Consider the following 26,880-nt stretch of genomic DNA (forward strand, 5'->3'; position numbering starts at 1 on the left):
GCGGTTCGCTTGTGGGTTTTGAGGATATCCTGCGAGTTTTCTGGCTCGATAATGGAAAAGAACATCAGTGGTGGTGGGGAATTTTCAGAATTTCACCGATAAGATTCTTATCATCACGTGGTTACTGGCTGTATCGCCTGGCAATCAGCTATCAGTTAGGCGGGGCTACCATAGCTGTCAGCCTGTCCTTAACGGGCCCGATTCTAGCCATGACGGCCGCCAAGAAAGCCGACTGCAACCAAGAGTCGCGAAAAAGGGCTCCCCCTTTTGCTTCAGCGAGCCTTGAACACCAGCCTTTGCTTTATTCCATGCTCCCACAAAGAAGTCCCACAGTCCTTTGAACCTCCCTTCCGAGTCCAATACACTCAGGCACCGCTGTTCTTCTCTGGATTTTTCCCCTGCATCGCGGAGTTCCTTCAAGATTACGCATCGCCGCCGATCCCGCCGAACCTACACAGCCTTCCATCATGGCGCAGGCAGGAGCTGGGGGGTCGTACAACAACCCTCTGAAGAAATTCAAGTACATACGATCCTTCTTCCGTGTCATGTGGTTTGGAGAACTCTAACCTCCCATACAGGCTGGTGTTCCTCGGCGAGCAGAGCGGTATGCGACCTCCCCTGTTTCCACAATTGGGTTCTGCGACGCAAAAGGAAAAACGAATTCGCTAACGATGACATGCCGTGGCAGTCGGGAAAACGTCACTTATCACACGCTTCATGTACGACTCGTTCGATAACATGTACCAAGCCACCATTGGCATCGACTTCCTCTCAAAGGCAGGGCGCCGACGACGCGGGTTCGCCCGAGATTGGGAAGACACAGCTGACAGAATGTCTAGACGATGTATCTCGAGGACAGGACGGTGCGGTTACAGCTCTGGGATACCGCCGGCCAGGAAAGATTCCGAAGTTTGATCCCATCCTACATCCGAGACTCCAGTGTAGCCGTGGTGGTTTACGATGTATCAAGTAAGGAAACCCCTACGCGCGACGGCCTCCGGGTTTCCCGGACATCAGCTGACAGGGCTCCTCCATCGTCACAGATGCTAAGAGCTTTCAAAACACGCGGAAATGGATAGACGACGTCCGGGCCGAGCGCGGCAACGACGTCATCATCGTCCTGGTGGGCAACAAGACGGATCTGAGCAAGCGCGAGGTGACGACACAGCAGGGCGAGGAGGAGGCCAGGAAAAACAACCTGATGTTCGTCGAGACGAGCGCGAAGCTGGGACACAACGTCAAGGCGCTCTTCAAGAGAATAGCGCAAGCCCTGCCCGGGATGGAGAGCTCCGACGCAGCCTCGCGAGCGACGAACCAGGTCATCGACGTCAAGACCAACAGCAACCAACCCTCGCAGGAAGGCTGTTCGTGCTAGGTGGGGACGGTGCCGTCCACTGAAAAGTACATTGGATGGGGGGGGGGGAACGCCGGGGAGATCGATTGAGGGTGGAAGGCTACCATGGAGCACCAGGATGGGGCCAGGCGCCAGGCGATATATCACCGCTCATTCATATCGTCACTCGATTATACATGGGAGCGTTGAAAAGACTGCTGTCGAGAGAGGGACGCATTGGAGCATAGCGAGTAAGGGTGGTTTTGTCGTATTAGTGTTACAAAACATGGCCGATAATAATAGTTCTACAAACTTGGAGTAATCATTCTAGAGGCCTGGCCGCTGCGAGAGTTATACCCTTGTCAACCAAGGATATCAAGCTTATACTACAATGCAAAGTACTCAATTCTAACTACGGGCGGGTACTTAGGTAGATCCTAGGCAGCTGCGCTCTTTCCCCTGAACCAGAAACCCCTTATCTAGCGGCCACCTCGTACAACCTTCAACAGCCAATAGGGTATCCTCCCAGATGGTTGACAAAGGCTATGTGGACTGTTATAAAAGCCACATCACTTCTCCCTCCATTGCCAGCTATCAACGGACGGAAAGAGCAGCCAATTGAAACGACCGGAAACCGGAACACTAGGTAAGGATTGAGCCCGCTGTCGAGGGTTGGAGCTCGAGGACTGCTGAGCATCAAACTGTGCCCAGCAGCCCAGATGTCCAAAGCCCGTCTCATCTCTCTTGATCTACTCCCGCCGCCCAGCTTTGGGTCGATCGCAGGCTTGGCTATCAGGCCCTTGCGCACTCCACCGCACCGCCGGATCGGAACCCCGGCACTGTTTAGGCAGGCGGCGATGAGATGTGGTCCGAGGTGGAATCTGGGGAAGCGGGGCGAATTAGGTAGTCCGCACTATTGAGTACGCTATCAAGTTCTCAACTTAAGTGGGTCTGGCCCTCCACACTGTGCTGTGGGCAACCGACTACCGTCAACAAAAGGTGTTTATCTTCCAGGAGAACGTGCGCGGCGTATGTCTTGAGGAGAGTGTCTCTACGCTACTTTATTAGACAATCGCTTCAGGTTGTCCCATATTACAAGCATCTGAAAGATCAGCTAGAGATTTCAAGTTAACTTGGAATTCAGCACCCGTATCTACAAAGAATGACGCACATAACTTTGCTGACTGTCATGGCAACGGTGATGAGCCACGAGTCTTGATCTGGGGGCCATTAAGATTTGCTTCTGCCTACAGCGACTTTGTATTATACACAGACAGCAGAGGAACTGTACCAAGAGGAAGCGAAATAGTAAATGATATTGCAAACATCTATCACTCTTGATGAAGAAGCGGCCCCGAAGCAGGTCAAGCCTCTGGTATCCAGCGTAGTAATGACTCTATCAATAGACAACCAATCCAAAACTTAGCCTCACTTCCTACTACCTCGCTAGCTAGAGACAATCGCATTCATTCCTAACCATATCTTGGACCAAGTCTCTCATGACATCAAGGACCCTGCTGAGTGTATTAGCCCCTGTACTGGAGATTGTCGAGATTACCTTACTGTTTTCGAAGAGTCTCGTTTTCAAGGAAAAGTGCTGATACATGTGTGTCAAATCGTCTAATTTGTGTTAGTTAGGTTGGAAAACGAGCCTTATCTAGGTAGTCTCTCACAGCCTGTAGAGATCTAGACGGCCTTCAAAATCCTCTTCAGGGGTCGAAATCTGGACGAACGACCTGTATGCAGCAATGTATTCGGCCCCAAATTTATTGCAAGCTGGTCGCCATTGGCCGAACTCGTCTTCATGTTAGTGACCGGCCATGGAGTCCATTATCTTGTCCTGCATATGTTTCAACGGAAAGACGACCTTGACACCCTGGGCCATGAGTCTCTTTGGCCCATCATTGTGCGCGATGGACGTCCCAGGCTCCCTTATTCCTACGTAGACAGTCTTGATGGCACCATTGAGTCGCAGGATCCTGGTCGCGAAAGTCATATGACGCTAAGTTTTTCGCTACACGGCTCTATGGTCGCGTACGGCACCGTGTTGATAGGGAAGACCTCCCCAATGCGCTCCTCTGGGAGGTTTTCCTTGTCGGCGATCTTGATGAAGCAGCATTGCTACGCGTGTGTCGTTCCTCGGTGTCCCTGTCGTCTCGTGGGTACTCCAGCGAGTATCTGATTCACAGGACTTCGCCCTTGGCGGCGTCGACAGGCGCTGCTCCGACGCAAGGTTGTTTGGTGCTGGTGGCGCCTTTCGCCCTTGGTCGAGGGCATATTTCATGAAGGCCTCGTGATCTCCCACCACGAAAGATGGGTAAATTAGCCGTGAATTCGTGGCAAGGCGGTGTCTTCAAGCGAGGGTTTGAGGAAATATTCGTGAAGCTTGGCCTGCGCTAATTTTTGAACGGCGGCCTGCTCTTCGTGGTATTAGGGGGCTACGGTTGATGCGGTTAGCGGATTGGCACGACCACCGAGGGGAACCTAGTCACGCCTGCAGCTACTTATTTTTCAAGCATCGGGACAAGTCAAGGTCTGGGTAGGGTGGCTGTGTCTGGTATTTGGCTTTCTAGATGGTCAGCTCAAAGACCAAAGCCCGAAACGCCATCCTAGTGATACAGAGTGATAGTGTTCGACTGGAACAGGTTGATGGACATAGTCTACGAAGGATCCTCTTTCTGTCTAGCGTTTCCCAGAGGACAGGAACTTGGAATGGGTGGGTGATTGATGCTCCAGACGGATGTTCAAACTCTTCAGCCCCTTTCGATACCATTCTTTCCAAGATTGGCGAATCGATACCCCTCAGAATCCTCATCGCTAGTCGGGATACAGTTGATATGGATCAGCGCTTCTCAGGCCTTCGATCCAGTCTGCTACAGGCTTTATAAATATCGACAGCGGATACACTCCCAGACCACAAGTTCTTGACTGAAAGCAAGACCAACGCCCTGTCTGTCGTGACGCCGAAACAGACAGACGCCCTCTTAAGCGTCGGCACCTACAACATGATCTTATCGCATAGAATATAGAAGTCGACAGATAAAGGCTGGTTAGCGGACGCAACCGTGCTCTTCCAGTCCCGCCATGTGTCTGAAAATGCCATTGTGGACGTTTTGGTCAGAAAAGCGCCGGACAGGTAGACTCGGGAGTCAGGCCACCTCCATACCTTGGACGGTAAGCAGGAGGGATAGCGAACCTACCAAGGTATCCCGGGAATCCAAGTTGATACTCGACGCAGACTGCGTGGCCATCGGAAATGGCGATAGCAGCAACCAGTGGGAGATAAAGTCCCATGATGTTGCTGCATCAACTAAGTTGGCACCGAGGCTGAGACACTCTTTTCGGTTCCAAATTACAAGCTTCGCGCACAATGTCGCTCACGTCATCGGAATCAACGACTCAGGTAAATTCGTTTTCCTCGGCCGCTCTCCTTGGGCATTGTCTCCTGATCATGGAGAGAGTGGACTTGAGGTTTGTTATGGCCATGGTTCCTCTACGATTGAGTAGACCTTCGTTCACTATGACTGGCTCACAGGAAGGAAGAATGTCACTTGTCTGTTGAGCACAGAGGGACGGCGTATTAGATCAGAGTGGCGACCTGGCGGTTATTAAGGGCTCCTTTGAGCAAGCTGAGAGAGTTGGTACTGAGTCTTCTGGCACTTGTGACGAAAGGAAGGGACTCACAGACTCCGAGCCAACTCAGAGAGGCGGAGACTGGTGACTCCCTAGATGGGACTCAAAAAAGGCGCCAAACTGTAACTTGATAGCCTGTGGTGCTGCAATGCACACCCATATATGGAGGTTGTCAGCGAAAAGGGGTAAAAGGGGTAGGTGGGGCTCAGATCATCAGGTATTGAAGAAGCGATTGAACAGCAAGACTGCCAATAACAGGATAATTTCCCTTTGGATTTGTCCAATTGCTGATGGTTTCGACTGATGAGCTTATTATTTTCAGCGCACTTATTTCTCTTCTGCTTCACTCGTTTTTGGCTGTGTTTGCCTCCAGGGGAGAGCCTAGGAAAGGAGCGAAGTGGGCTTGTGATAAGGCTTCCCCTTGTGGGGTAACGCACGTGCCATCTACAGTTCAGTCTGTACTGTACGGGGACATAATCCGGGGAAACCGCTCAACTGACCATTTCCCCTGTTAGTGGCCCCACTGCCCCAGAAACTGCCTTACCGCTAAACCTCTTGGGCCTCAAAGGACGATGTTAGGAGTCGTGCAGTTAAGGTTAGGTGGGGAGTCTGGGAACGGTGAGGGCCAATGGCTGTTCTGGGAGTATTTAGTGAATATCCGTCGCAAGAGACACTGGAGTTACTGTTATTGTAGCTTCGATCAAGTCCTCAGGACCTCCGAGTTGGACACGTGTATACACGTTCAGACACACGTCGGTGTAGCGACTTCGTCTCTCTTACTTCTGATCCTCATCACCCCATAGCGCAACCTCCTCGACGTATCACAGGGGGCGACATGGTCAAACTGACCACTTACAAGAGTCTGAGCGGGGAGCTGACGTCGTAGTTACCTATTCCGTCGGTACGGAGGTACGGTGTTTGGTTATACTAGCGACTGAAACTCAATTACCCCGCTTCTATACAAACTGATACCTAGCCACGCTGCCATACAGGGCCATTCCCCAGATCAGCTGCCGTACCCTAATGTATGGGATGGCTTGGGGCCTGGTCTCAGTGGCGGCGACGACTCGTGCCTGGGTGCCCTTCGAGTTCGAGGGGGAGAAACAGTGACTCCTGACCAACCCAATAAAAGGAGAGAGCCCTCCCCCTTCCCGTCCCATCCCTCCTTCTGTCTCCAAACGCAGCTTCTTGTTACACAAACTTCTCCAACTGTCGAACCAAGTCTCATCATCATCCATCAACAGTCATCAACAGGCAGCTTGCCCTAGCCTCTATCACAGAGACCGACCACGTTAACTTACATCAAGACTCGCGTGTGATCCCAACGGTATGCTTCATTCCCTTTCCACGGTGTTCTCCCTTTGATGCCCTGTCGACGTATTCCACGCAGTGTTATCATTCCGTCTCCATCGTTTCGAATTCTTGTGCCTTTGAACGACGTGTCTTGTCCCATTCTAACATTTCGAAAGGAACACATTACACGCCACCCATCACTTCAACACTTCATCACCACATCGCCCGCCATGCCTATCCGCATCCCCAACGCCCGCTCCAGCGAAGTCCTCTGCTTCGGCGCCGCCGGCGTGGGCGTCTTCGCCCCCTTCTACATGTTGCTCCCCGGCGCCGAGGAGCGCCTAGCCGCCCGGACCGCCCGGTGGGCCCCGCGCTGGGAGCGCAACATCACCTTCTTTAAGTCACCAGTCGAGCGCAGCATCCAGCGGGTTACCCCGCCCATCGGGAGGACGGTCCAGAGGATCGACCGGAGGCTGCCCCTCGAGAGGATGGCCCAGAATGTGGACAGGAGGATCAAGAATGGCATCGATAAGGTCCACCTCCACCACTCATAAGTGAGCTGGAAGGATGTGTGTGTCGAGTTGGAGGGGCGTTTATCTGAACGCACGCTGGCTCTTGCGTACTACCACGACATGACGCAAGCATGCCGCTGATGGAGAGAGAAGGCTCGTCTCCAGTGGGGTTTCAACCAGACTGTTGCCAGCTTGTGGCCAATGCTACCCATCGTCCGTTTCCGGGTGAGGAATTGTTGGCGAGATTGTCTCGATATGAGATTAGATAGGTAGTTGGCTGTGGCCGTGATACGTGCGAATAGTCTGTCTCATCAATGAAACCAAGGGGCCATTATTGGCACCTGTAAAGTCCATTACGCCTTGACACATTGACTTCGTTGTGTCACTAAATCCATTGTCAGCGCCATTCACCAAGTACACCGTAAAATATTACGACGCTCTGGAAGGGGGATAGCACTCTGAAGGCCGCAATGCCTTTTCGGTTGTTCCGCTTATTGCTTCTGCGGGTCTAATTTCAACGACGGGTGATTTTCCAACTTGGTAATCACAGCTTGCTTGTCGAGACATGTCACATAACCCTAACCCTCACCCGGACTTGGGACGGGACGTGCTTGTCACGCACGGACCAAGGGGACCGGCTCTTCCGGGTTTTCTATCGCGTGATAAGCTTCAGAGGTTCACTGGGTATTCACATGCGCTCTTTCCTTGCATCTATCTGCATCAGAGTCAACTTTGAAAATGGCAGCAACGTCGAGAGGATGGTGGCTTCGAATGCCACGACCAAGGGTCAGTTTTGCGATTCCATTCCCGCCCCAAAGGGGACCACTATCTGAGCTGACCAATTCCCTGACTTCCCCCTTTTTCAGACATTCTTTGGCATCATGTCCTTACAGACGGGCACCGAGATTATCACGCTCGCACTTCTCCTCAATAAGATCACGGGCATATACGGCCTCATCGCGGTGCTGACCGGCTACGCTCTCTCGGCCCTCCAGCTGTCCATGTACCTCTACTCGGTGCTCTGCGTCGCCGCCCTCGCCTTCCTCATGCCACACATCCGCAAGCAGACGCCCTTCCACAACCTTGCCCTCGCCTGGCTGTACCTCCTAGACACGGCCATCAACGCCGCCTACACGACCTCCTTCGCTGTCGCGTGGTACCTGGCCGGCTTCCACGACCCCGAGGGCACCGCCGGCAAGGACGCCTCGCCCAACACCCCAGGCGTCGGCGGCGGCAACAACGGGACCTACGCCGTCGGTGGTGCGGGGTCGCCGCGCGAGGAAGACCTGCAGGCGCGCGAGACGGCCGTCAGCATGGTGACGATCGTGGCGCTGACGCTGGTGCGCGCGTACTTTGCCGTCGTGGTGGCGGGCCACGCGCGCGCGGTGCTGCTGCGGTTCGCCGAGGGGCGGCCGGTGCAGGAGGCGCGGGTCGGCGTCGGAGGGGCGGCGCAGAAGGGCAGGGTCGGGAACCCGTTTGCCGAGGGGACGGCCGAGGGGGACGGGTGGAGGGGAGGGCTGGGGAGGGTCATGGTCTCGGTTGGGGAGGGGTACTGGCTCGGGAGCAGGGAGGATGAGGAGTGGACGAGGGATGTCAGCTCAAAATTTAGGAGTGCTGCGAGGAGTCAGGGTGGAGAGCGGGCGCCGTGAGGGTGTCGGTCTCTCTTGGCTTGGGGCGGATGACGCTTGCGGCTCTTTCTTGCTGGTTCTACGGAGCTGGTACTCGTGGAATGGGTGAGATCGGCCTGTGATTCCGCGCCGGATTACATGTCTCTCCCTATCCCCCACTCCGGCCGACCAGAGACTGCTATACCTGGTCCAACGTCCTGGTCCAACGTCCTGGAGCGAACTGTATGAGAAGGATCGGGAGCGTGGACTCCCTGGGTACGGCATTTGCATCACGGAAAGGGCTCTGTCTTTGTCACTGGAGGGCTTCATACACGGAAAGGTCTCCCTAAACGGAAATGCTGCATCATCAATCACTCACCGGACCGGGCGGTTGTTCGGCAATCCACGGCAAGGCTGATAATAATAATAGGAAGGGGTTCTTTCTCCAAACGACTCCTAGAACCTAGACCCTTAAGAGGACATACACATTACACATAGCATAGAATCGAGGAAGGAAATCGTCAACTTGAGCATTTCACGAGTCTTGCATGTTATCACGTCAGTTTCAATGGCGAGTTTCAATTGCCGATTGTAGGTTTGCCCAAGGTAGTCGGCGGCTATCGGTGGCGGGATTTGGTTTGGGGCGGGAATCGGTGGACCGGGGTCTGGATTGCGGGAGGGTCCCCCATCATCTGCCCCCATAATGGCCCAGAATGCAAGCCAGAATGCAGCCTGGGTTAGCCCCGAGATGCTGTGGTTGTTGTTATGGATACGAATTGCGGTAACACCGAAATGCCCTGCAGAGTTGAACCTGATATTATTATGTACTGACATAGGTACGGGGTACGGTAGGTATTTATTTATTTGTGCAGTGTCATCATGATGACGCCTGTACGTCTGTAGAGCAACAAGATGCAAAGTATCCGTCCCAAGAGTTATGTAACTGGTGATTCTATCTTCTCAGACCATAAAGACAAGCCGCCAAGAAAGCGACTTGGAATGGCGACACTGGCCCGGGCCAGCACGGGCTTTGACAAACTGTACGGGGCGACTGGCAGCAGACATTGGGGCCTTTGGATTGGCATCGATGACAAAACCAACCAGGTCTTGAATTGCAACCGTTATCATTCGCCGGGACAGCCATTGGGGCTCAACAGCGCTGACACTAGCACCGATCACGCAATCGACCCCCATCGCAGAGAAAATTAATTGCGCCAGCGGGGCGGCCATTGATGATGGAGCTTGGAGACTTGCCATCCGGGACTAGAAGAATTTAACCCCAAGAGGCGGGCCCTTTCACCTTTATAAGTTCCTGAGAGAAAGAAACATGTCATTTCTCCTCCGACCCTTCAGTACCGCCAGGGACGACGAAGCTGCAGACATGGCAGACAACACTGTTATTCAGGTCCACAGCCCTGAGGAAGCTGGTAAGTTCCAAGTGTTCCCTTGCCCCCGCCTTGCCAATTGTCGTTGTGGTGCCCCCCGCCAGTTTTTTTATCCCAAATCACTCAAACCATTCCCCCCCCCCCGGCGCTCCAATGAGAGACAAGGTGTTGCAACGCCTCGGCCTCGATTTGGGGTTTGGGGCAAGCTGGGAGAAGATCAATGAAGAAAGGCAAAAACACATAGACGAAGAAGACAGGAAGCAGAGGATAGGGGACAGTTGAATTGGCGGCTAACCGATGTCCCCATCTTATAGTTGCGAGGATCGCCTACCTCGCCAGCGATGTAATTGTATCTGTGCAGCCCTCACTCGCAACCGACTCGGGCTTCTCAGAGCACCTGAAGAGATATTCGGCTCGGAAAGATAAGAGTCTCGTGGCGAAGAGCCCCGATACAGTTCCCGAGATCCAGTCCGTCAGGCACAATGCCGACCCTCTACTCTCCGTCTTCACACCCATCCGCTCTGGCCGGCTAGTGTCCGTCACCACCAGCTCCGCCATCCTCCTACCCTCCATTGCCCACCTCTACAAGCTCGCCAACTACCCTGTCGTCATCCATGTCGCACTCCACCCGGCCAGCTACGCCGATTACTCGGCCATCACCTCCATCCGGAACTCGGGCTGGACCTTCCTGCAATCCGAGTCTGTCCAGGAGGCCCAGGACATCGCATTGACTGCCCATGCTCTCGCCATCCGCTCGGGCAAGGGCGTAATCCACTTCTTCAACCCAGGATCCAGCGCCCAGGCCGGTCCAATTGGGCCCGAGGATTCCGACGTCGTTCGGGAGGTGTTGAATCTGGACAATGCTCGGCAATTCCAGTCTTCCTCGATCTCCAGCTCCGGGATCTACGCCGACGATGGCCGTGTTGCGATAGTTACCGAGCAGACGGAACCCTTAACGACAGGCACCCCGGCAACTCAGGCCAGCAGCTCGCGAGGCGGCGAGGACGACACTTCGGAATCTAAGACGGAGTCCACTCGTCCCTCCACAAGGACTAGTCGGCAGCACAGTATCTCTAGCATCCCACCGAGCGTATCCTCAGCAACAACTGTCGACCAAGCCCCACCGGCCGTCAGCTCGGAAGACATCTACAAGTATGCTGTCTCCATTTGGACGCAGCTTGAGAGCCTCGTCGGCAGGCGGTACAGCCCCTTCGAGTGGACGGGATCGTCGAAAGCCGAGAACGCGCTCTTCGTCTTCGGTTCGGATACCGCTCTCTTCTCCCAGGCCATTGACCACGCCCAGGCCGACGACGTCTTTGCCAATGCCGGAATCATCACCGCCCGCCTCTACAGACCATGGCTGGGCGCAAAGCTTCTGGCGGTTATCCCGCGCTCCGTTAAGCGGATAGCTGTTCTCGAGCAGGTTTCCAGGAAGACCACCAAGTGGGGTCCGTTGCTCATTGATGTCTTGACTTCGGTGAAGAGCAGCCCCGGAGGCGTGCAGACCATCGTAGGCCATCAAGTCGGCTATATTTCGCAGAGGACTATCGAGCAGGCGCTTCGTGGCATCTTCCAGAATCTCACTTCCGCCCAGCCGATTCAGAACCTCGAGGTCGGCGAGCGAGAAGGGCCCCAGAAGGAGGCTGAGCCCGCCCTCGAGAAGCCCAAGCTAGAGAATGCCTACACTAAGATCCTCGACCAACTCTTCGGTAACCGGGTCTACGTTGCCAACTCGTTGGACTCGGACAACGCTGGCGTCTCAGACACCATCTCCGCTAGTCCCGAGTTTGGCTTTGGATCCCTGCTGGCAAGAAAGGAGCGGAGGCAAACCTTTGTCACAGACCTGAAGAAGGCTGCCACTTCAGACGCGTTCCTGACGCCGGCTCCGAAGCGTGCCATTGCCCAGTGGCTGGTCAGCGCCGACGCTGGCAACAAGATCGACGCCGCTGCCGACGACTTGGAATCCCAGCTGAACATCGACAACTCCACCGCAGCGCGGAAAATCCTTGCCTACAAGCAGTTCCTCCGGAAGCAGTCGCTCTGGCTCGTCGGGTCTGATGCTTGGTCCTACGATCTCGGCAATTCTGGTGTTCACCATGTCCTGGCCTCTGGAGAGAACGTCAACATGCTCATTATCGATTCCACCCCTTACTCTGAGCGTGCCGCCGCCGACGCGAACCGAAGGAAGAAGGATATTGGCTTGTACGCCATGAACTTCGGCAACGCCTATGTCGCCTCCACTGCCGTCTACAGCTCCTACACCCAGGTGCTCCAGGCCATGGATGAGGCGGACAAGTTCAACGGCCCCTCCATCGTCCTTGCCTACCTGCCATATTTCGGTGAACACGACTCTCCCCTGACCGTCCTCCAGGAGACCAAGAAGGCCGTCGACCTGGGTTACTGGCCCCTGTACCGGTGGAACCCGGACAACGAGAAGAATGGCGAGCCCAACTTCTCGCTCGATTCTGAAAGGATCAAGAAGGAGCTGAAGGAGTTCCTTGCGAGGGACAACCAGCTCACGCAGCTGATGCGGAAAGAGCCTCTCTTCGCCGCCAGCCTCTCGCAGGACTTTGGCACTGAGATCCGCGCTCAGCAGAAGAGGAAGGCGAAGGACGCCTACAACCAGCTTCTCGAGGGCCTGTTCGGCGCGTCGCTCACCATCCTGTTTGCCTCGGACAACGGCAACGGCCAGTCCCTGGCCAAGAGGTTAGGAACCAGGGGCAGGGCAAGAGGGCTCAAGACGGTGGTCATGGATATGGAGGATTATCCCGTCGAGGACCTGCCGACCGAAGAGAACATCGTCTTTTTCACCTCTACTGCCGGCCAGGGTGAGTTCCCGCAGAACGGCCGGGCCTTCTGGGATGCGGTCAAGGATAGCACGGAGCTCGACCTGGCGTCTGTCCACTACTCTGTCTTCGCGCTCGGAGACAGCCACTACTGGCCCCGCAAGGAGGACAAGATCTACTACAACAAGCCTGGCAAGGATCTGGACCGAGTTCTCGCAAATTTCGGCGCCACGAGACTGGCGGATATCGGCCTCGGCGACGATCAGGATCCGGATGGCTTCCAGACTGGCTACCAGGAGTGGGAGCCGAAGCTCTGGGAGGCCCTTGGCGTGGCAAATGTCGAGGGGCTTCCGGACGAACCCCCGCCGATCACAAACGAGGATATCAAGATTGAGTCCAACTACCTGCGTGGCACGATTGTCGAGGGCTTGAACGACCCGACCACCGGCGCCATCTCCGCGAGCGACCAGCAGTTGACCAAGTTCCACGGCACCTACATGCAGGACGATCGGGATCTCAGAGAAGAGCGCAAGGCCCAGGGTCTCGAGCCGGCGTACAGCTTCATGATCCGCTGCAGGTTGCCAAGTGGTGTTTCCACCCCGAAGCAATGGATCCAGATGGACGACATCAGCAATGAGCTCGGAAACGAGACCATGAAGCTGACCACGCGCCAGACCTTCCAGTTCCACGGAGTCGTCAAGGGCAAGCTCAAGCCCGCCATGCAGGCCATCAACAGGGCCCTCATGACGACCATTGCCGCCTGCGGAGACGTGAACCGGAACGTCATGTGCAGCTCGCTGCCCCTGAAGGCCCAGCTTCACAAGGAGGTGCACGCGTGCTCCAAGAGGATCAGCGACCACCTGCTGCCGGCGACTACGGCGTACCACGAGATCTGGCTCACGGACGACGACAACAAGAAGACGCAGATTGCCGGCGACGCCGTTCAGGACTTTGAGCCGCTGTACGGACCGACGTATCTCCCGCGCAAGTTCAAGATCACCATCGCCGTGCCGCCCTACAACGACACGGACGTGTACGCGCACGACATCGGCCTGATCGCCATCGTGGGCGAGGACGGCCACCTGACCGGGTTCAACCTCCTGGCCGGCGGCGGCATGGGCGCCACGCACAACAACAAGAAGACGTACCCGCAGACGGGCCGGATGCTGGGCTACGTCAAGGTCGAGGACGTGCACATTGCGTGCGAGAAGGTGATGCTGGTGCAGCGCGACCACGGCGACCGCAAGAACCGCAAGCACGCGCGGCTCAAGTACACGATCGACGACCTCGGGGTGGACGTGTTCCGGTCCAAGGTGGAGGAGATCTGGGGCCAGGAGTTCCAGCCGGCGCGGGCGTTCCACTTTGAGAGCAACGTCGACTCGTTCGGCTGGCTGCGCGACGATGCGGGCCTGAACCACTTCACCTTCTTCATCGAGAACGGCCGCATCGAAGACACGGCCGAGTTCAAGATGAAGACGGGCCTGCGCGAGATCGCAAAGGTGCACAAGGGCGAGTTCCGCCTGACGGGCAACCAGCACCTGATCCTCAGCAATGTGGCCGACGCCGACGTTCCTAAGATGAAGGAGCTGATGGCCCGGTACAAGCTGGACAACCTGCAGTTCTCGGGCCTGCGGCTCAGCTCGTCGGCGTGCGTGGCCTTCCCGACGTGCGGCCTCGCCATGGCGGAGAGCGAGCGGTACCTCCCCGTGCTGATCTCCAAGCTGGAGGCCTGCCTGGAGGAGAACGGGCTGCGGCAGGACAGCATCGTGATGCGCATGACGGGGTGCCCCAACGGGTGCGCGCGGCCGTGGCTCGCTGAGGTGGCATTCGTCGGCAAGGCCTACGGCGCATACAACATGTACCTCGGCGGCGGGTACCACGGCCAGCGGCTCAACAAGCTGTACCGCAGCAGCATCAAGGAGGACGAGATCCTCGAAATCATGAAGGACCTGCTCAAGCGGTTCGCCGCCGAGAGGAACGAGGGCGAGCACTTTGGCGACTGGACCATCCGCGCCGGCGTCATCAACGCGACGAGGGAGGGCAGGGATTTCCACGAGGGCGTAAGTGATACTCTTTCCTAAATTTCCATCCTCTTACACACACACGATGCTGACATGCTATACACAGGTTGCCGAAGAGGACGAGTCCGACGAGGAGTAAGCGAAGTGGGTAAAATTGGGACGAGCAGTGTAGATAAAAACCCCCGTGTAACCAAAACCCAAACCGCATGCATTAATCCGGGCGTCGAATCTCCTATTTGTTTTGCATCTTCTTTTTGGTCATTATTCCTACATAGTATACTACACTACAGACTAGTGCATACATAGCATCAATTCAGCGACATATCCGTACTAGCTTCTGCGCGAAACCGATGAGCTCCAACGTCTTCGGTAATTATTGACGGTGTACGCATGTAGTGGACAGAAAGATCGACGACGCCTTGTGGTGAAATTCCCCGAAGGTTATTAGATATATCGGGAACGTGTGTGTCTGCGCGTTCTGTGATCTCCCGTTCTCGGCCTCATCCTCGTATTTTAAGGGAATAATTATTCATACAATTCGACGGGAAGCCGCAGGATCCGTAGGACAGTCAACTGGGGTGGGGTGGAGGCTTGTCTCAGAATTTTGAGTGGAGGGGTGAATGAATGTCTGGGTCGGATTGTTGCCCTGACAACCAAGCTGAGCGTGCATACACGCAAGCGCCGGCACTAAACAAAGCATTCCTGTCCAGGACCCCTCCACCACAGCGGGTCTGATTTACGTCTTGACATTCCAATTCTCCCGGGTCTTGAACTTCTCTTGTGTTACGGCCCAGCAGAAAGAAACCATAAAACCTATCTACGACATTAAGGAGGGCCACGCATACCAACACCCATACCTAGCATTGTCAACCTTCTATTACATCCTCCGGGATCATAGCCTCACTCAGCGTTGTCTTGGTGACCAGCATTCCTCGGCTCGCCGCCGACGGTTTCTGTCAACATGGACGGCCCAAATACCCCAGGGTCAAGGCCTCCGGACTACGCACTGCCATCGTACGACGATGTCGACGATCCGATGCCGACTAGCGCAGGTGGTAACGCTGCCGCGGTCCGATTGCTGACGTCTTTGGAAGAACCTTTCTCAGAGGGCAGACAGTATGTTGTCCCACCGCAAGTCCTCATTCCGCCCCCTCTCTCAGTGAAGCAGAGCGAGCCGTTGCATAAGTTGCACCCTCCTTATCACTTGGCCCCCCTCGAGCAGCAGGAAGAGAGTGATCCCGGTGCAACGGGGAAGGGTGTCTCTTTCGTGTCTCCTTGGAATGTTAGGAGTCCACGAAAAAAGCCAGTGCCCAAATATTCAAGCACAGACACGCAGCCGGAGATGGACACGTTCTCCTCCTCTGTCAAGCTCCAGAAAAGGGTCAAGCCGGAACGAGTCGTGCAGGCGCAGATTGCACAGTGCTTGCCGGCTATCCCAGAGGGACCGTCGCCAAGACGAGCGTCCCTCAAGAAGTGTCCTAGCGACCCAGTGCGCCCGAGTAGAGCACACATTCCTTTTGCAAGCTTCTCTAACCCATCTTTCCACCTTAACAGTAGCCACACGACCAGAAGATCATACCAACCTTCCATCATCTCCCGCCGGTCTTCTATTCTCGACCCCCCCACCATGGCACCACCAGATTCATCCTACGTACCATATCAGCCAAGTGTGGAGAGTAGCTCTCCCACCAGGGCGTGGTCACCATCTCGCATGTCGTCCACGTCAGATTATAGCCGTCCCCGGGCGTCGACGGTCCATTACGAGCCACCCGATCTCAACGGGAGCCCCAGACCTGGGACACCCTCCTCCAGGTACGGTGGCAGCCCCCGCCGGCCACTGCCGCCGGCGCCGCTGTTCTCGGGCTCGGCCCGCAACTCGACGTTTGCGGACGACGCGACGGTCAGCATCCCGCTGGAGGAGGAGGGCGACGACGTGTTCGGTCCGGAATCAGACCTGGGCGACCACCGGGTGCAGCGGGGCTCGTACGGGTCGCAGGTGACGCTGAGCGAGGAGCAAACCGACATGGACATGATGGGTGACGACAAGGTGGAGCACTACGGTCCTGCGCCGGAGGGCAAGCAGGAGCGGCGCGGTGTGCGGGCGCCGCAGATGAGCAAGAAGGAGGTGGTGCTGATCAACGGCGAGCTCGTTCTCGAGTGCAAGATCCCGACGATCCTGTACAGCTTCCTGCCGCGACGGGACGAGGTCGAGTTCACGCACATGCGCTACACAGCGGTGACATGCGACCCGGACGACTTTGTGGACCGGGGCTACAAGCTGCGGCAGAACATGGGCCGCACGGCGCGCGAGACGGAGCTGTTCATCTGCATCACCATGTACAACGAGGACGAGTACGGCTTCACGCGCACCATGCACGCCGTCATGAAGAACATCAGCCACTTCTGCGCGCGCAACAAGAGCCGCACGTGGGGCGAGCTGGGCTGGCAGAAGATCGTCGTGTGCGTCGTGTCGGACGGCCGAGACAAGATCCACCCGCGCACGCTCGACGCCCTCGCCGCCATGGGCGTCTACCAGCACGGCATCGCCAAGAACTACGTCAACCAGAAGGCGGTGCAGGCGCACGTGTACGAGTACACGACGCAGGTGTCGCTCGACTCGGACCTCAAGTTCAAGGGCGCCGAGAAGGGCATCGTGCCGTGCCAGATGATATTCTGTCTCAAGGAGCGCAACCAGCGCAAGCTCAACTCACATCGCTGGTTCTTCAACGCCTTCGGCAAGGCCCTCAACCCCAACGTGTGCATCCTGCTCGACGTCGGCACCCGGCCCGGCGGCAAGTCGCTGTACCACCTGTGGAAGGCCTTCGATACAGATTCTAACGTGGCGGGCGCGTGCGGCGAGATCAAGGCCATGAAGGGCCGCTGGTGCCGCAACCTGCTCAACCCGCTCGTCGCGTCGCAGAACTTTGAGTACAAGATGTCCAACATCCTCGACAAGCCGCTCGAGAGCGTCTTCGGCTACATCACCGTGCTCCCCGGCGCCCTCAGCGCGTACCGCTACCACGCGCTGCAGAACGACGAGACGGGCCACGGCCCGCTAAGCCAGTACTTCAAGGGGGAGACGCTGCACGGCCAGCACGCCGACGTGTTCACCGCAAACATGTACCTCGCCGAGGACCGCATCTTGTGCTGGGAGTTGGTGGCGAAGCGGGGGGATAGATGGGTGCTGAAGTACGTCAAGGGATGTACCGGCGAGACGGACGTGCCTGGTAAGTTTAGTTTAGTTTTTTACTCTCCCTCCTCTCTTCGTTTCTACTACCTCCCCCCCGAACCGATGGCTGACAGAACGGCACAACCCACAGACACCGTCCCCGAGTTCATCTCTCAGCGGCGGCGCTGGCTCAACGGCGCCTTCTTCGCGGCCGTGTACTCGCTCGTGCACTTCAAGCAGATCTGGCAGACGGACCACACGATCGCGCGCAAGATACTCCTGCACATCGAGTTCCTGTACCAGCTGCTGCAGCTGCTCTTCACCTACTTCTCGCTGGCCAACTTCTACCTGACCTTCTACTTCGTCGCGGGCGGGCTCGCCGACGAGCACGTCGACCCGTTCGGGCACCACATCGGGCTGTACATCTTCACCATCCTGCGGTACACATGCGTGCTGCTCATCGCGACGCAGTTCGTCCTCTCGCTGGGCAACCGGCCGCAGGGGGCCAAGAAGCTGTACCTGGCCAGCATGATCATCTACGGCGTCATCATGGTCTACACCGTGTTCTCGTGCATCTACATCATCGCGCGGCAGCTGACGCGCGCCAAGGACGACCCGGACGACCCCGAGGTCATCGCCATGGGCAACAACGTCTTCACCAACCTGATCGTGTCGACGGCGTCGACCGTGGGCCTCTACTTCCTCATGTCGTTCCTGTACCTCGAGCCGTGGCACATGATCACCTCGGCGGCGCAGTACTTCTTCCTGCTGCCGTCGTACATCTGCACGCTGCAGGTGTACGCCTTCTGCAACACGCACGACGTGACGTGGGGCACCAAGGGCGACAACGTGATCCGCACCGACCTGGGCGGCGCCGTGGGCAAGGCCGGGTCCGGGTCGGGCACGGTGGAGCTGGAGATGCCGAGCGAGCAGCTCGACATCGACTCCGGGTACGACGAGGCGCTGCGAAACCTCCGCGACCGCGTCGAGGTCGCCGACCCGGCCGTCAGCGAGGCCCAGATGCAGGAGGACTACTACAAGAGCGTGCGCACCTACATGGTCGTCGTGTGGATGGTCGCCAACGGCATCCTCGCCATGGCCGTGTCCGAGGCCTACGGCGCCACGGGCATCGGTGACAACTTCTACCTGCGCTTCATCCTCTGGAGCGTCGCCGGCCTGGCGCTGTTCAGGGCTATCGGGAGTACCGCCTTTGCCGTCATCAATGTGGTTAACATGGTCGTCGAGGGCCGAGTGCGCATGAGCCTCAAGGTGCCGGGGTGGATGGGCGGTATGGGGTCGAGAGTCAGCGAGACGCTTAGCAGCATTGGGAGTAGCGTTAGGACTTGAGGTGTCCGTTCATGGTGGACGGTGATTTGTGGCTATTGCTGTGTGTTTTGCTTTTCCCCCTCCGTTGGTGAGGATTCATTTACCGAGAGGAGAGCTGCGATACGGTATCTCAAAGGGATTCATTCGGCTGCGAAGGTAGACGACGGATATGACTTGCAAGGCAGAGGGGAAATTGTTCTGGGCGATATGGTGTTTGTGTGGAATTCATGTACGTCTAATGTGTCGGTCGTTCAAGGCGATGGAACTTTGTTCGGTGTGCTTCGCGTACCATTTGGGTATCGAGTCGAGGGTAGTTCCGAAATGATAAAGACGATATCCCCATGCATTCTAGGCCAGGAAACATTTTCTTACACCTCCAGTCCGGTCGAGAGCGTGCTCGGCTGGTCCCTGGAGAAGCAAATGCTCTTTCCGAGACAACAATATTTATATCTATCTAGGTATAGGTGGGTAGCTATCAATTTATCTGACTTGAGGAAGGTAAGTATAAGCTTCACTCTCCAGATTACACGGTCCCCTACCAGGGTATCATTCTCGTACGTTTGTCGTGCAGAAAAGACCAAAAATGGCCTGATATCAAAGCCGTGCTTCATTACCATCCAACCGACGTCTCTGCAGGCAAGAGACAGGTATCACACATCATCAAAATGAACATTCCCAATTATGATTCGCCGAAGAGCAGACTTCCCCCTCACTCTTATTTCTCCATTCATATTGCCACCTCACGCAAGAGTCTCAGCGCGCTGCGCGATCACGTAACGAACCGCGGCTTCGAGGAGCCACCCCGACGCCTGATAAACCACCCCAAGGCGATGAGGATAGCCGCCAGTGCAAACGCCAGGAACTGGAAGATCTCCCCCACGAACGCCTTCTGGCAGGTGGCCTTGAGGTTATTCGCGACGTCCATCACGTCCTTTGCCCCGTCGGCGACGCCGCAGTACTGCGACCCGTCCTTGGCCTTGACGCAGCCGCCGTTGAGCAGCGCGTTCTTGAGCATCTTCTCCGAGTCCTCGAGCTTGCACGAGATGCCCTTGAGGCCGATGGCCCACGCGATCCCCCCGGCCGCCAGGAGGATCCCCGCCAGGGCGTCCAGGGCCATGGGCACGAGGGCCGGGAGCGCCTCGAAGAAGATGCCCACGGCGCCCACGGCCGCGACGATCATGCCGAACGCGCCCGTGAAGACGCTGTATCGCGTCGTGACGGGCGAGTTACCATACTTTTGCGCCTTCAGGAGAGTCACTGAGAGGCCAAGGACGACGACGGCGAAGAGAAACTGGAGAGGTGGGGAGAGTCGGTTAGGAGGGAGTTGATCTCATGGCGTTCATGACCCGACTTACTTGGAAGGCGCGAACGCCAAGGGCGATGGGGCCAAGCATGGTATGTATGTATCTTGTTCCGGGAGGAACTGCTGAGAGGGTTTGAGGTACGATGCGAGCAGAAGGGAACTACCGATAGAAGAGCTTGGTCAAGTCGAATCGGTTGTGTTTAGACAACAGCGACAAGAGTATGAAGGGGGAGGAGCAGAAATAAACCCGCACTGGTCTTGAGTGGGTGACCGGCTTTTCATATGCGGACGAAATGAGATGCAAGCCCTGTAGGGCAGACCTTCCCAGCCACACACCCACCTCCCAACCGCCAGGGACAAATCGCGGCACATGAAAACATAGGTGTGACCAATGTAACGATCTAAATAGAGACTGTTGCCTGGAGCAGCCCAAAAAAATTGGAGCCAAAAAGGGATCGATCGACACCGAGGGAAGTCACCCCATCCCTCAAACAAGCGCCTGCATGTACGCATACATAACACGTTAAGCCCTGCCCTGAATTAGCAGGCCAATCGAAGGGACCAAATACAGAGCGAAGAGGCTGGTTTGGGGCACCAGCAGCGGTGGAGTTGGTCGTTGAAACTGTACTTATACGGCGAAGCGCCTTGATGTGGGGGCAGGGGGAGGCGTTTGCAAGGATGCGAATCCATCTGGAAATCCTTTGCAGCCGTCCTATTCGACCGAGTCATCAGCAACTTGCCGAGTGCCGGAGCAATTTGCGGATGATCTGCACGTAAGAATTGGGCCCCGCCTCGAAGTCATCAACAATGACTCTACCCAGTCTAGCCAGTGCGTGCTAGGGAGGCAGTTGAAGTTGGATATTGTAGAATCGTATCCATAATGGTTCCACAACCTTGAACGTGAACTCGGGAGTTGGCTCGTGGTTGGTGTGCTCGGCCCTCCAGTGTAACCTGGACCTGGCCGCCAAGACTCGCATTGACTTGTTTGCTTGTCAACCACCTTCCCAACATCTTGCTTAATAACAGATATCTCCTTGGCGAGTTTGCCTACTCAGGCCCAGCCGCTCTTTTTGGAGACCCCTGCTGGCTGCTCTTGTGGGGGCCAGATTGGTGGCCTGAAGGTCCCAACCGATAAAAGCGTAGAAGAAGCTCACGATAGAGGGAAGAGGGAGCCACTGCTCTCTCAACGCCTGCCAGAGAGCGGAGGAAAACAGTCTGGGGGGTTACGTAGAGAACTGCGAGCTTGACTCGGTCTGGCAGAAACTCTGGGAAACAAGCCCCATCAGGACCTACTGGGTCTCTCTGAACGACAAAATGCTCTTTGGACCACCAAAAATGGCACCTGCCGTGAAATGAAAGATGGACAAGAAAAAGAAGCCTGAGACTGTCACATAGGAGAATGACACTGGAGCTCGTCGAGAAGATGTGCTCGTTTGAGTGCCCCCCTGTTTCCTGGTGTTGTTAAACTCGGGCTGCGTGTCTCACCTCTGCCCAAATGGATCAAGGCAGCGAAGGTCCTTTCAGACTTAGCATCGCTGCTCGAGTGTGCCAGCCTCACCAGGCAGCGTCCGATCCCGGGGCAGGCTTATCATCAGGAAACGGATGCTGGGGTTGAAAGTGCACTGCTCTGATTCTTCGACGTCGTCGTGATTCGTTTTGTTATCTGCAGCCCGGTCAAAGAGACTGATATCGCCACTGTCGCATCCATTCCTTACGGTCGCTATGAGGAAAGAGGCTCGCTCTGCACGTCCAGACTGGAAATTTAGAGATGCGGCATAGATAAGGAGCTGGCTGCATGTTTGACTGATTCCCTTCAACTTTATTGTCACCGTCCTTCGTATAAATCGTATCAAAGTTAGCAACACGGATGCAGATACCGGGAACAACAACTCAATGATCAACGGGTGTGGAAGCCACGAGTTAATTCAGAAGCCCAGAAATGTTAAATCGGCGGAATGACTTTGCCCAGTAAGGTGTCTATAATGCAGGTACAGCAAACTCCAACGGCTCTCTTTGGGGTTCCCACGCAAGCCAGTCTGATCTTGTTGTCCTATAATGGGTGCTTGTTAGCTGGTGTGTGCTCGGGACCACAATCTTGAAGCTTTACTTACGGTAATAGCCCCATGGCGTTAACCTTCCATATCCCCAGTGCCAGTGCAACCAACTGCATAACAATGTATACCAGTTTCACCTGCAGAATCTTGTCCCTATTGCTTCCCGTCTCGAACCTCTCAAACGCCTGGTTGGTCCCCAGCACTCCCATGACCGGGTTCTTGAAGGCCATCAATACCATCATGATGCTGAATATTTGCAGCGAGTTGCCCGACATGTACATCATGATCGCCGTCATTGGCAAGTTCTTGATTGGCCCGAGCGCAACCTCCCACGCCTTCTTGAGCTTCAGCGTATCTACCTCCTCTGGCGTCGGGGGGGTCCGCTGCTGTGTCTTCGAGTCCTTGGCAGCATCACGTTTCTAGAACTGGGTTAGACAACCTGGCGGGGAAATAAAGTGGCAGAGTAGTGGATTGCTAAGGGAGGCGCTACCTTGGAGGAGCTTGTTGGACCTTGCGGCTGGAAGCCGGGAGGGTCGGCAATCGCATTGTTCTTCGCTCTGGCAGGGGGAGGAGATTGGAGGGCGGAGACCCATTTGGGAGCTGCGGTGGTTGATGTGTTGAGTTGAGACATTGTGAACTGGGAGGATAACCTGAAAATTCGACTCCGGCTTGTTCACTGAAGGTGTCTGGAAGCTTGGAAGTCGTCTGGCTGTCCACGCCAAATAAACGTTAAAAGGTGACCACCGACCCACAGCTTCGCAGAGCCGCGTATGTCGTGTTCCATTTGGTGGACCGTGCACGGTCCGTTTTCCCCGTCAGCGAAGGTAAGGGGGGATCACGGTCTTGTCATGGAGAAGGAAAACGTCGCCCAATTTTAGACCACCTCTGCCGGTATGCCTCTCTGCTTCTCCCAGTGCGGATCCCTCCGTCGCAACGTCCCCCAGGCCCGCGACTTTCGAGCTTTGCTGATCGCCAAAGTCCACGATTCTAACTCTCGATAGTCCTCGCTACGACCCTCTCGGTTGTCTCCTAGCCCCGCGAACGACCAATTGACGGCGACGAACCCGATAAGGGGGGGTGCATGTGACATCTCGACAGACAGTCTTCGCTTCCCGCCTGCCGCCGCAAGTCACTGCGCCCGTTGGCTGGATGCACCATTGTGCATTGCTGGGCGTGAGGGGTTGCCAAGTTTGTCTCGGGCAGGTGTGTCTTATCGCACACCACAACATACCTCCCGCAGGTTTGCGTCGACAGGGTACATATCCAAGGGCCAGCATACCACATCGCCGGCGTATAGGCCCGAGGCCCAGAAGGGACGCAGTCCGTTTAGGAAGCACAGAAGATCCAGGACAACATGTCGAGCGCTCAGAGTGGAGGAGACTCGAAGTTGTTCGCTCGAGTAAGCTTCTTGTGGTTTCCTTTGACAAGCTTTGCCTATGCCTAAACTGGCTCTTTGTCACGTCTTGCTCCCGCTTCACCACTATCCATTCTATCTCACATGCTTGTTCGGGTTGATGACCCCTCTTCGTCACTCGTCTGATCCCTCGTCCTCATCAACCCGTCCCTCTCTTCTGCCCTCCTGCCTCCTCCCTCCTCCCTCCCTACCTCGACAGCAGCAGCCGGATCTATCTATCCTCGACCTGCCTCGATCGAGCGCCAGTCAAGAGTGCCATCGGCCGGCCAAGCTCCGTCAACTCCTCGCTCCATTCATACAACATGATCTGTCTCCCGACCCAAACCAATTACAATCATGATGTTCATTGCATACCTCCCCCCACCGAACTATTACTCACGCACGAGGACGTTACAGGGCAAGGTTAACGAGCTGCGCCTCGAGCTGAACACGGGCGGCAAGAAGGACAAGAACTTCACGAACAAGAAGATCGCCTTGAAGAAGATCGTCGCCAACATGACCATGAGCAACAATGACATGGTCGCCCTGTTTCCGGATGTCATCGGCTGCATGCACATACAGAGTCTCGAGATCAAGAAGATGTAAGAGCAAGGGTGGCTACTTATATATGGAACATCCGAAGGAGACCCGTCTTCAGGGATATCGAGGGGAACTTGACGAAGCCGCTGCTGACACTCGACTTCTTTCCAGGTGCTTCCTGTACTTGGTCAACTACGCCCGAATGCGCCCAGAGATTGCGGTGAAAGCAATCCCAGTCCTGGAACACGTGAGTCTTTTTTGCCATGCTCTGCACCGCAGGGTCTTGGGACCCCGGCTTACAGGGAATAGGATATGGAAGACCCGAATCCTCTCGTTAGAGCTCTTGCATTACGGACAATGTCCTATATCCATGTCCGGGAGTTTGTCGAAGCCTCGGTTCCAATAGCGAAACACCTCCTTCGCGATTCAGATCCATACGTGCGGAAGACGGCGGCATTCTGCGTTGCTAAACTCTACGACCATGACAGGCACATGGTCGAGCAGTCGGATCTTATCGACCGGTTAAATGGCTTGCTCAGAGACGACAATCCCACAGTGGTGGCCAGTGCTTTGGCGAACTTGATGGACATATGGGAGAGGAGCGATGCGATAAAGCTCACGATCGACTATAGCAACGCTTCCAAGATGGTTGCTATACTGCCGGACTGCTCAGAGTAGGTTTATCCCGTCCTGACTTGTAGCTTCGTGGAAGAAATTTCTGACAATGGACCAGATGGGGCCAGACATACATCCTCGAGGCACTGATGTCCTACGTCCCCGAAGAGTCTGGCGAAGCACTCCTCCTTGCCGAACGCATCTCCCCGCGCCTCTCACACTCGAACTCAGCGGTAGTGCTAACCTGCATACGAGTGATATTGTATTTGATGAACTACATTGCCGACCAGAAGCAAATATCGGCGTTGTGCCGGAAGCTGTCCCCCCCGCTTGTCACGCTCCTTGCCAAAGGTCCGGAGGTGCAGTATTTGGCTCTGCGGAACGCCCTCCTAATTCTCCAACGGAGGCCTGAAGTGCTCCGAAACGATATCCGCGTTTTCTTCTGCAAATACAACGATCCGATCTACGTCAAGGTAACAAAATTGGAGCTCATCTTCATGCTCGCAAACGAGAAAAACATCGACGAGGTCTTGACCGAGCTGCGTGAATACGCGACCGAGATCGACGTGCACTTCGTGCGGAAGGCAGTGAGGGCAATCGGCAAACTTGCCATCAAGATTGAGCCGGCGGCGCAGCAGTGCATCACCCTCCTGCTGGAACTGGTGGCAACGAAGGTTACGTACATAGTGCAGGAGGCGACGGTGGTTATTAGAAATATCTTCCGCAAGTATCCGAACCAGTACGAGAGCATCATCAGCACGCTCTGCGAGCACCTCGACAGCCTGGACGAGCCCGAAGCCAAGGCGGCGATGGTGTGGGTCATTGGCCAGTACGCCAGCCGCATTGAGAACAGCGACGTCCTGCTGGAGGACTTCCTCTATTCGTTTGCCGAGGAGCCGGTCGAGGTCCAACTCGCGCTGCTGACAGCTACCGTCAAGTTGTTCATCCAGCGCCCAACCAAGGGACAAGATCTCGTACCGAAGGTGTTAAAGTGGGCAACAGAGGAAACGGACAACCCGGACCTCCGGGATCGCGCATACATGTACTGGCGCCTCCTCTCGACCGACATGGAGGCAGCCAAGCGCATTGTCATGGGCGAGAAGCCAGCCATCACGGCGGAGTCGGAACGGCTCGACCCGGCTACCCTGGAGGAGCTCTGCCTCAACGTTGGCACGCTAGCGACGGTCTACCTCAAGCCCGTGCAGACCGTCTTCCGCAACGCACGCCCCCGCCGCTTGCAAGACAGTCCGGCGCTCCGACGCCAGCCAGAGACCGATGGCAATGGCGACGGCGACGGTGATGGCACCGACTCCAACAAGTTCCTCAGCCAGTTCGGCGAGGGCGGCCAGCCGTCGGACTACGACCCCCGCGCCGGCGGGGGTGCGGGCCAGAACGGGCAGGCCGGCGGCCTTGCCCAGGCCGTCAACGATGCGGACGCCTACTTCGCCGGCCAGATGGCGGGCATGCGGATACAGGAGCAGGGGGATAGCTTCGGCGGCAGCGGGAGTGATGGGACGGGGTACATTGTCAGCCAGAACGCGCCCCAGACTGTGTACCAGCCGGCACAGGGGAATGGGGATTTGTTGATGCTCTGAGGGGAGAGAAGTGACAAGTTTGGGAACTAAATTGAGGGGCTCGTCATGTTGTCGGTGCACGGAGAGAGCGATGGAACATGGAAAAGATTATGCATGGGGTTAATGGCAATGTAAGCATTTACAATTGGGCCCTTCGTTATGGACTGTTGAAGAGAGCATGGATATCATGGTAATTAATGTCGAGCGCCTCGTGCATTTACATGGCCCCCTTTGTCCCATCTTGTTGACCCAAGCAGCCGTGAGATGCAAAGCAGAGATACCGTTTCCTCTCCTCATCGGCCATCACAATCATCACATGTCGAAGCGCATAATTCG

The 26,880-nt window shown here is 56.1% G+C and overlaps 8 protein-coding genes across 8 annotated transcripts; 6 read left to right on the forward strand and 2 right to left on the reverse strand.

Moving 5' to 3' along the window:
* Positions 1-185: 185 nt before the first annotated feature.
* Positions 186-1,737, forward strand: QBC33DRAFT_540589 (putative ras). Its single transcript, XM_060428080.1, has 5 exons — positions 186-520; positions 579-604; positions 689-777; positions 840-969; positions 1,044-1,737. The coding sequence occupies exons 1-5, from the start codon at positions 468-470 to the stop codon at positions 1,373-1,375; spliced, it is 630 nt and encodes a 209-aa protein (XP_060283112.1). The 5' UTR covers positions 186-467; the 3' UTR covers positions 1,376-1,737.
* Positions 1,738-6,314: 4,577 nt separating this feature from the next.
* On the forward strand, positions 6,315-7,173 carry QBC33DRAFT_540596 (uncharacterized protein). Its single transcript, XM_060428081.1, has one exon. It carries the CDS (start codon positions 6,331-6,333, stop codon positions 6,811-6,813), a length of 483 nt encoding a protein of 160 aa, XP_060283113.1. The 5' UTR covers positions 6,315-6,330; the 3' UTR covers positions 6,814-7,173.
* Positions 7,174-7,509: 336 nt separating this feature from the next.
* On the forward strand, positions 7,510-8,420 carry QBC33DRAFT_452577 (DUF1753-domain-containing protein; the record flags this gene model as incomplete). The annotated part of the gene is made up of 2 exons (XM_060424652.1): positions 7,510-7,557; positions 7,638-8,420. The coding sequence occupies 2 exons, from the start codon at positions 7,510-7,512 to the stop codon at positions 8,418-8,420; spliced, it is 831 nt and encodes a 276-aa protein (XP_060283114.1).
* An 823-nt stretch (positions 8,421-9,243) lies between these two features.
* QBC33DRAFT_540601 (sulphite reductase hemo protein, beta subunit) lies at positions 9,244-14,900 on the forward strand. Its single transcript, XM_060428082.1, has 3 exons — positions 9,244-9,805; positions 10,078-14,609; positions 14,677-14,900. The coding sequence occupies exons 1-3, from the start codon at positions 9,706-9,708 to the stop codon at positions 14,707-14,709; spliced, it is 4,665 nt and encodes a 1,554-aa protein (XP_060283115.1). The 5' UTR covers positions 9,244-9,705; the 3' UTR covers positions 14,710-14,900.
* Positions 14,901-15,401: 501 nt separating this feature from the next.
* QBC33DRAFT_93238 (class 2 chitin synthase) lies at positions 15,402-19,440 on the forward strand. The gene is made up of 2 exons (XM_060433193.1): positions 15,402-17,797; positions 17,891-19,440. Exons 1-2 carry the CDS (start codon positions 15,532-15,534, stop codon positions 19,084-19,086), a joined length of 3,462 nt encoding a protein of 1,153 aa, XP_060283116.1. The 5' UTR covers positions 15,402-15,531; the 3' UTR covers positions 19,087-19,440.
* A 1-nt stretch (position 19,441) lies between these two features.
* On the reverse strand, positions 19,442-20,526 carry QBC33DRAFT_93162 (marvel domain-containing protein). The gene is made up of 2 exons (XM_060433191.1): positions 20,421-20,526; positions 19,442-20,356 (listed from the first exon to the last, which is right to left on the reverse strand). The coding sequence occupies exons 1-2, from the start codon at positions 20,457-20,459 to the stop codon at positions 19,835-19,837; spliced, it is 561 nt and encodes a 186-aa protein (XP_060283117.1). The 5' UTR covers positions 20,460-20,526; the 3' UTR covers positions 19,442-19,834.
* Positions 20,527-21,993: 1,467 nt separating this feature from the next.
* On the reverse strand, positions 21,994-23,552 carry QBC33DRAFT_570452 (uncharacterized protein). Its single transcript, XM_060430575.1, has 3 exons — positions 22,913-23,552; positions 22,480-22,841; positions 21,994-22,418 (listed from the first exon to the last, which is right to left on the reverse strand). The coding sequence occupies exons 1-3, from the start codon at positions 23,051-23,053 to the stop codon at positions 22,346-22,348; spliced, it is 576 nt and encodes a 191-aa protein (XP_060283118.1). The 5' UTR covers positions 23,054-23,552; the 3' UTR covers positions 21,994-22,345.
* Positions 23,553-24,175: 623 nt separating this feature from the next.
* On the forward strand, positions 24,176-26,565 carry QBC33DRAFT_452116 (AP-1 complex subunit beta; the record flags this gene model as incomplete). Its single annotated transcript, XM_060424635.1, has 4 exons — positions 24,176-24,417; positions 24,527-24,602; positions 24,665-25,029; positions 25,089-26,565. 4 exons carry the CDS (start codon positions 24,176-24,178, stop codon positions 26,563-26,565), a joined length of 2,160 nt encoding a protein of 719 aa, XP_060283119.1.
* Between the last annotated feature and the right edge of the window lie 315 nt (positions 26,566-26,880).

This window comes from Phialemonium atrogriseum, assembly GCF_030411735.1.
Source record: "Phialemonium atrogriseum strain 8032-3 unplaced genomic scaffold QBC33scaffold_14, whole genome shotgun sequence".
In the NCBI taxonomy this organism is placed as follows: domain Eukaryota; kingdom Fungi; phylum Ascomycota; class Sordariomycetes; order Cephalothecales; family Cephalothecaceae; genus Phialemonium; species Phialemonium atrogriseum.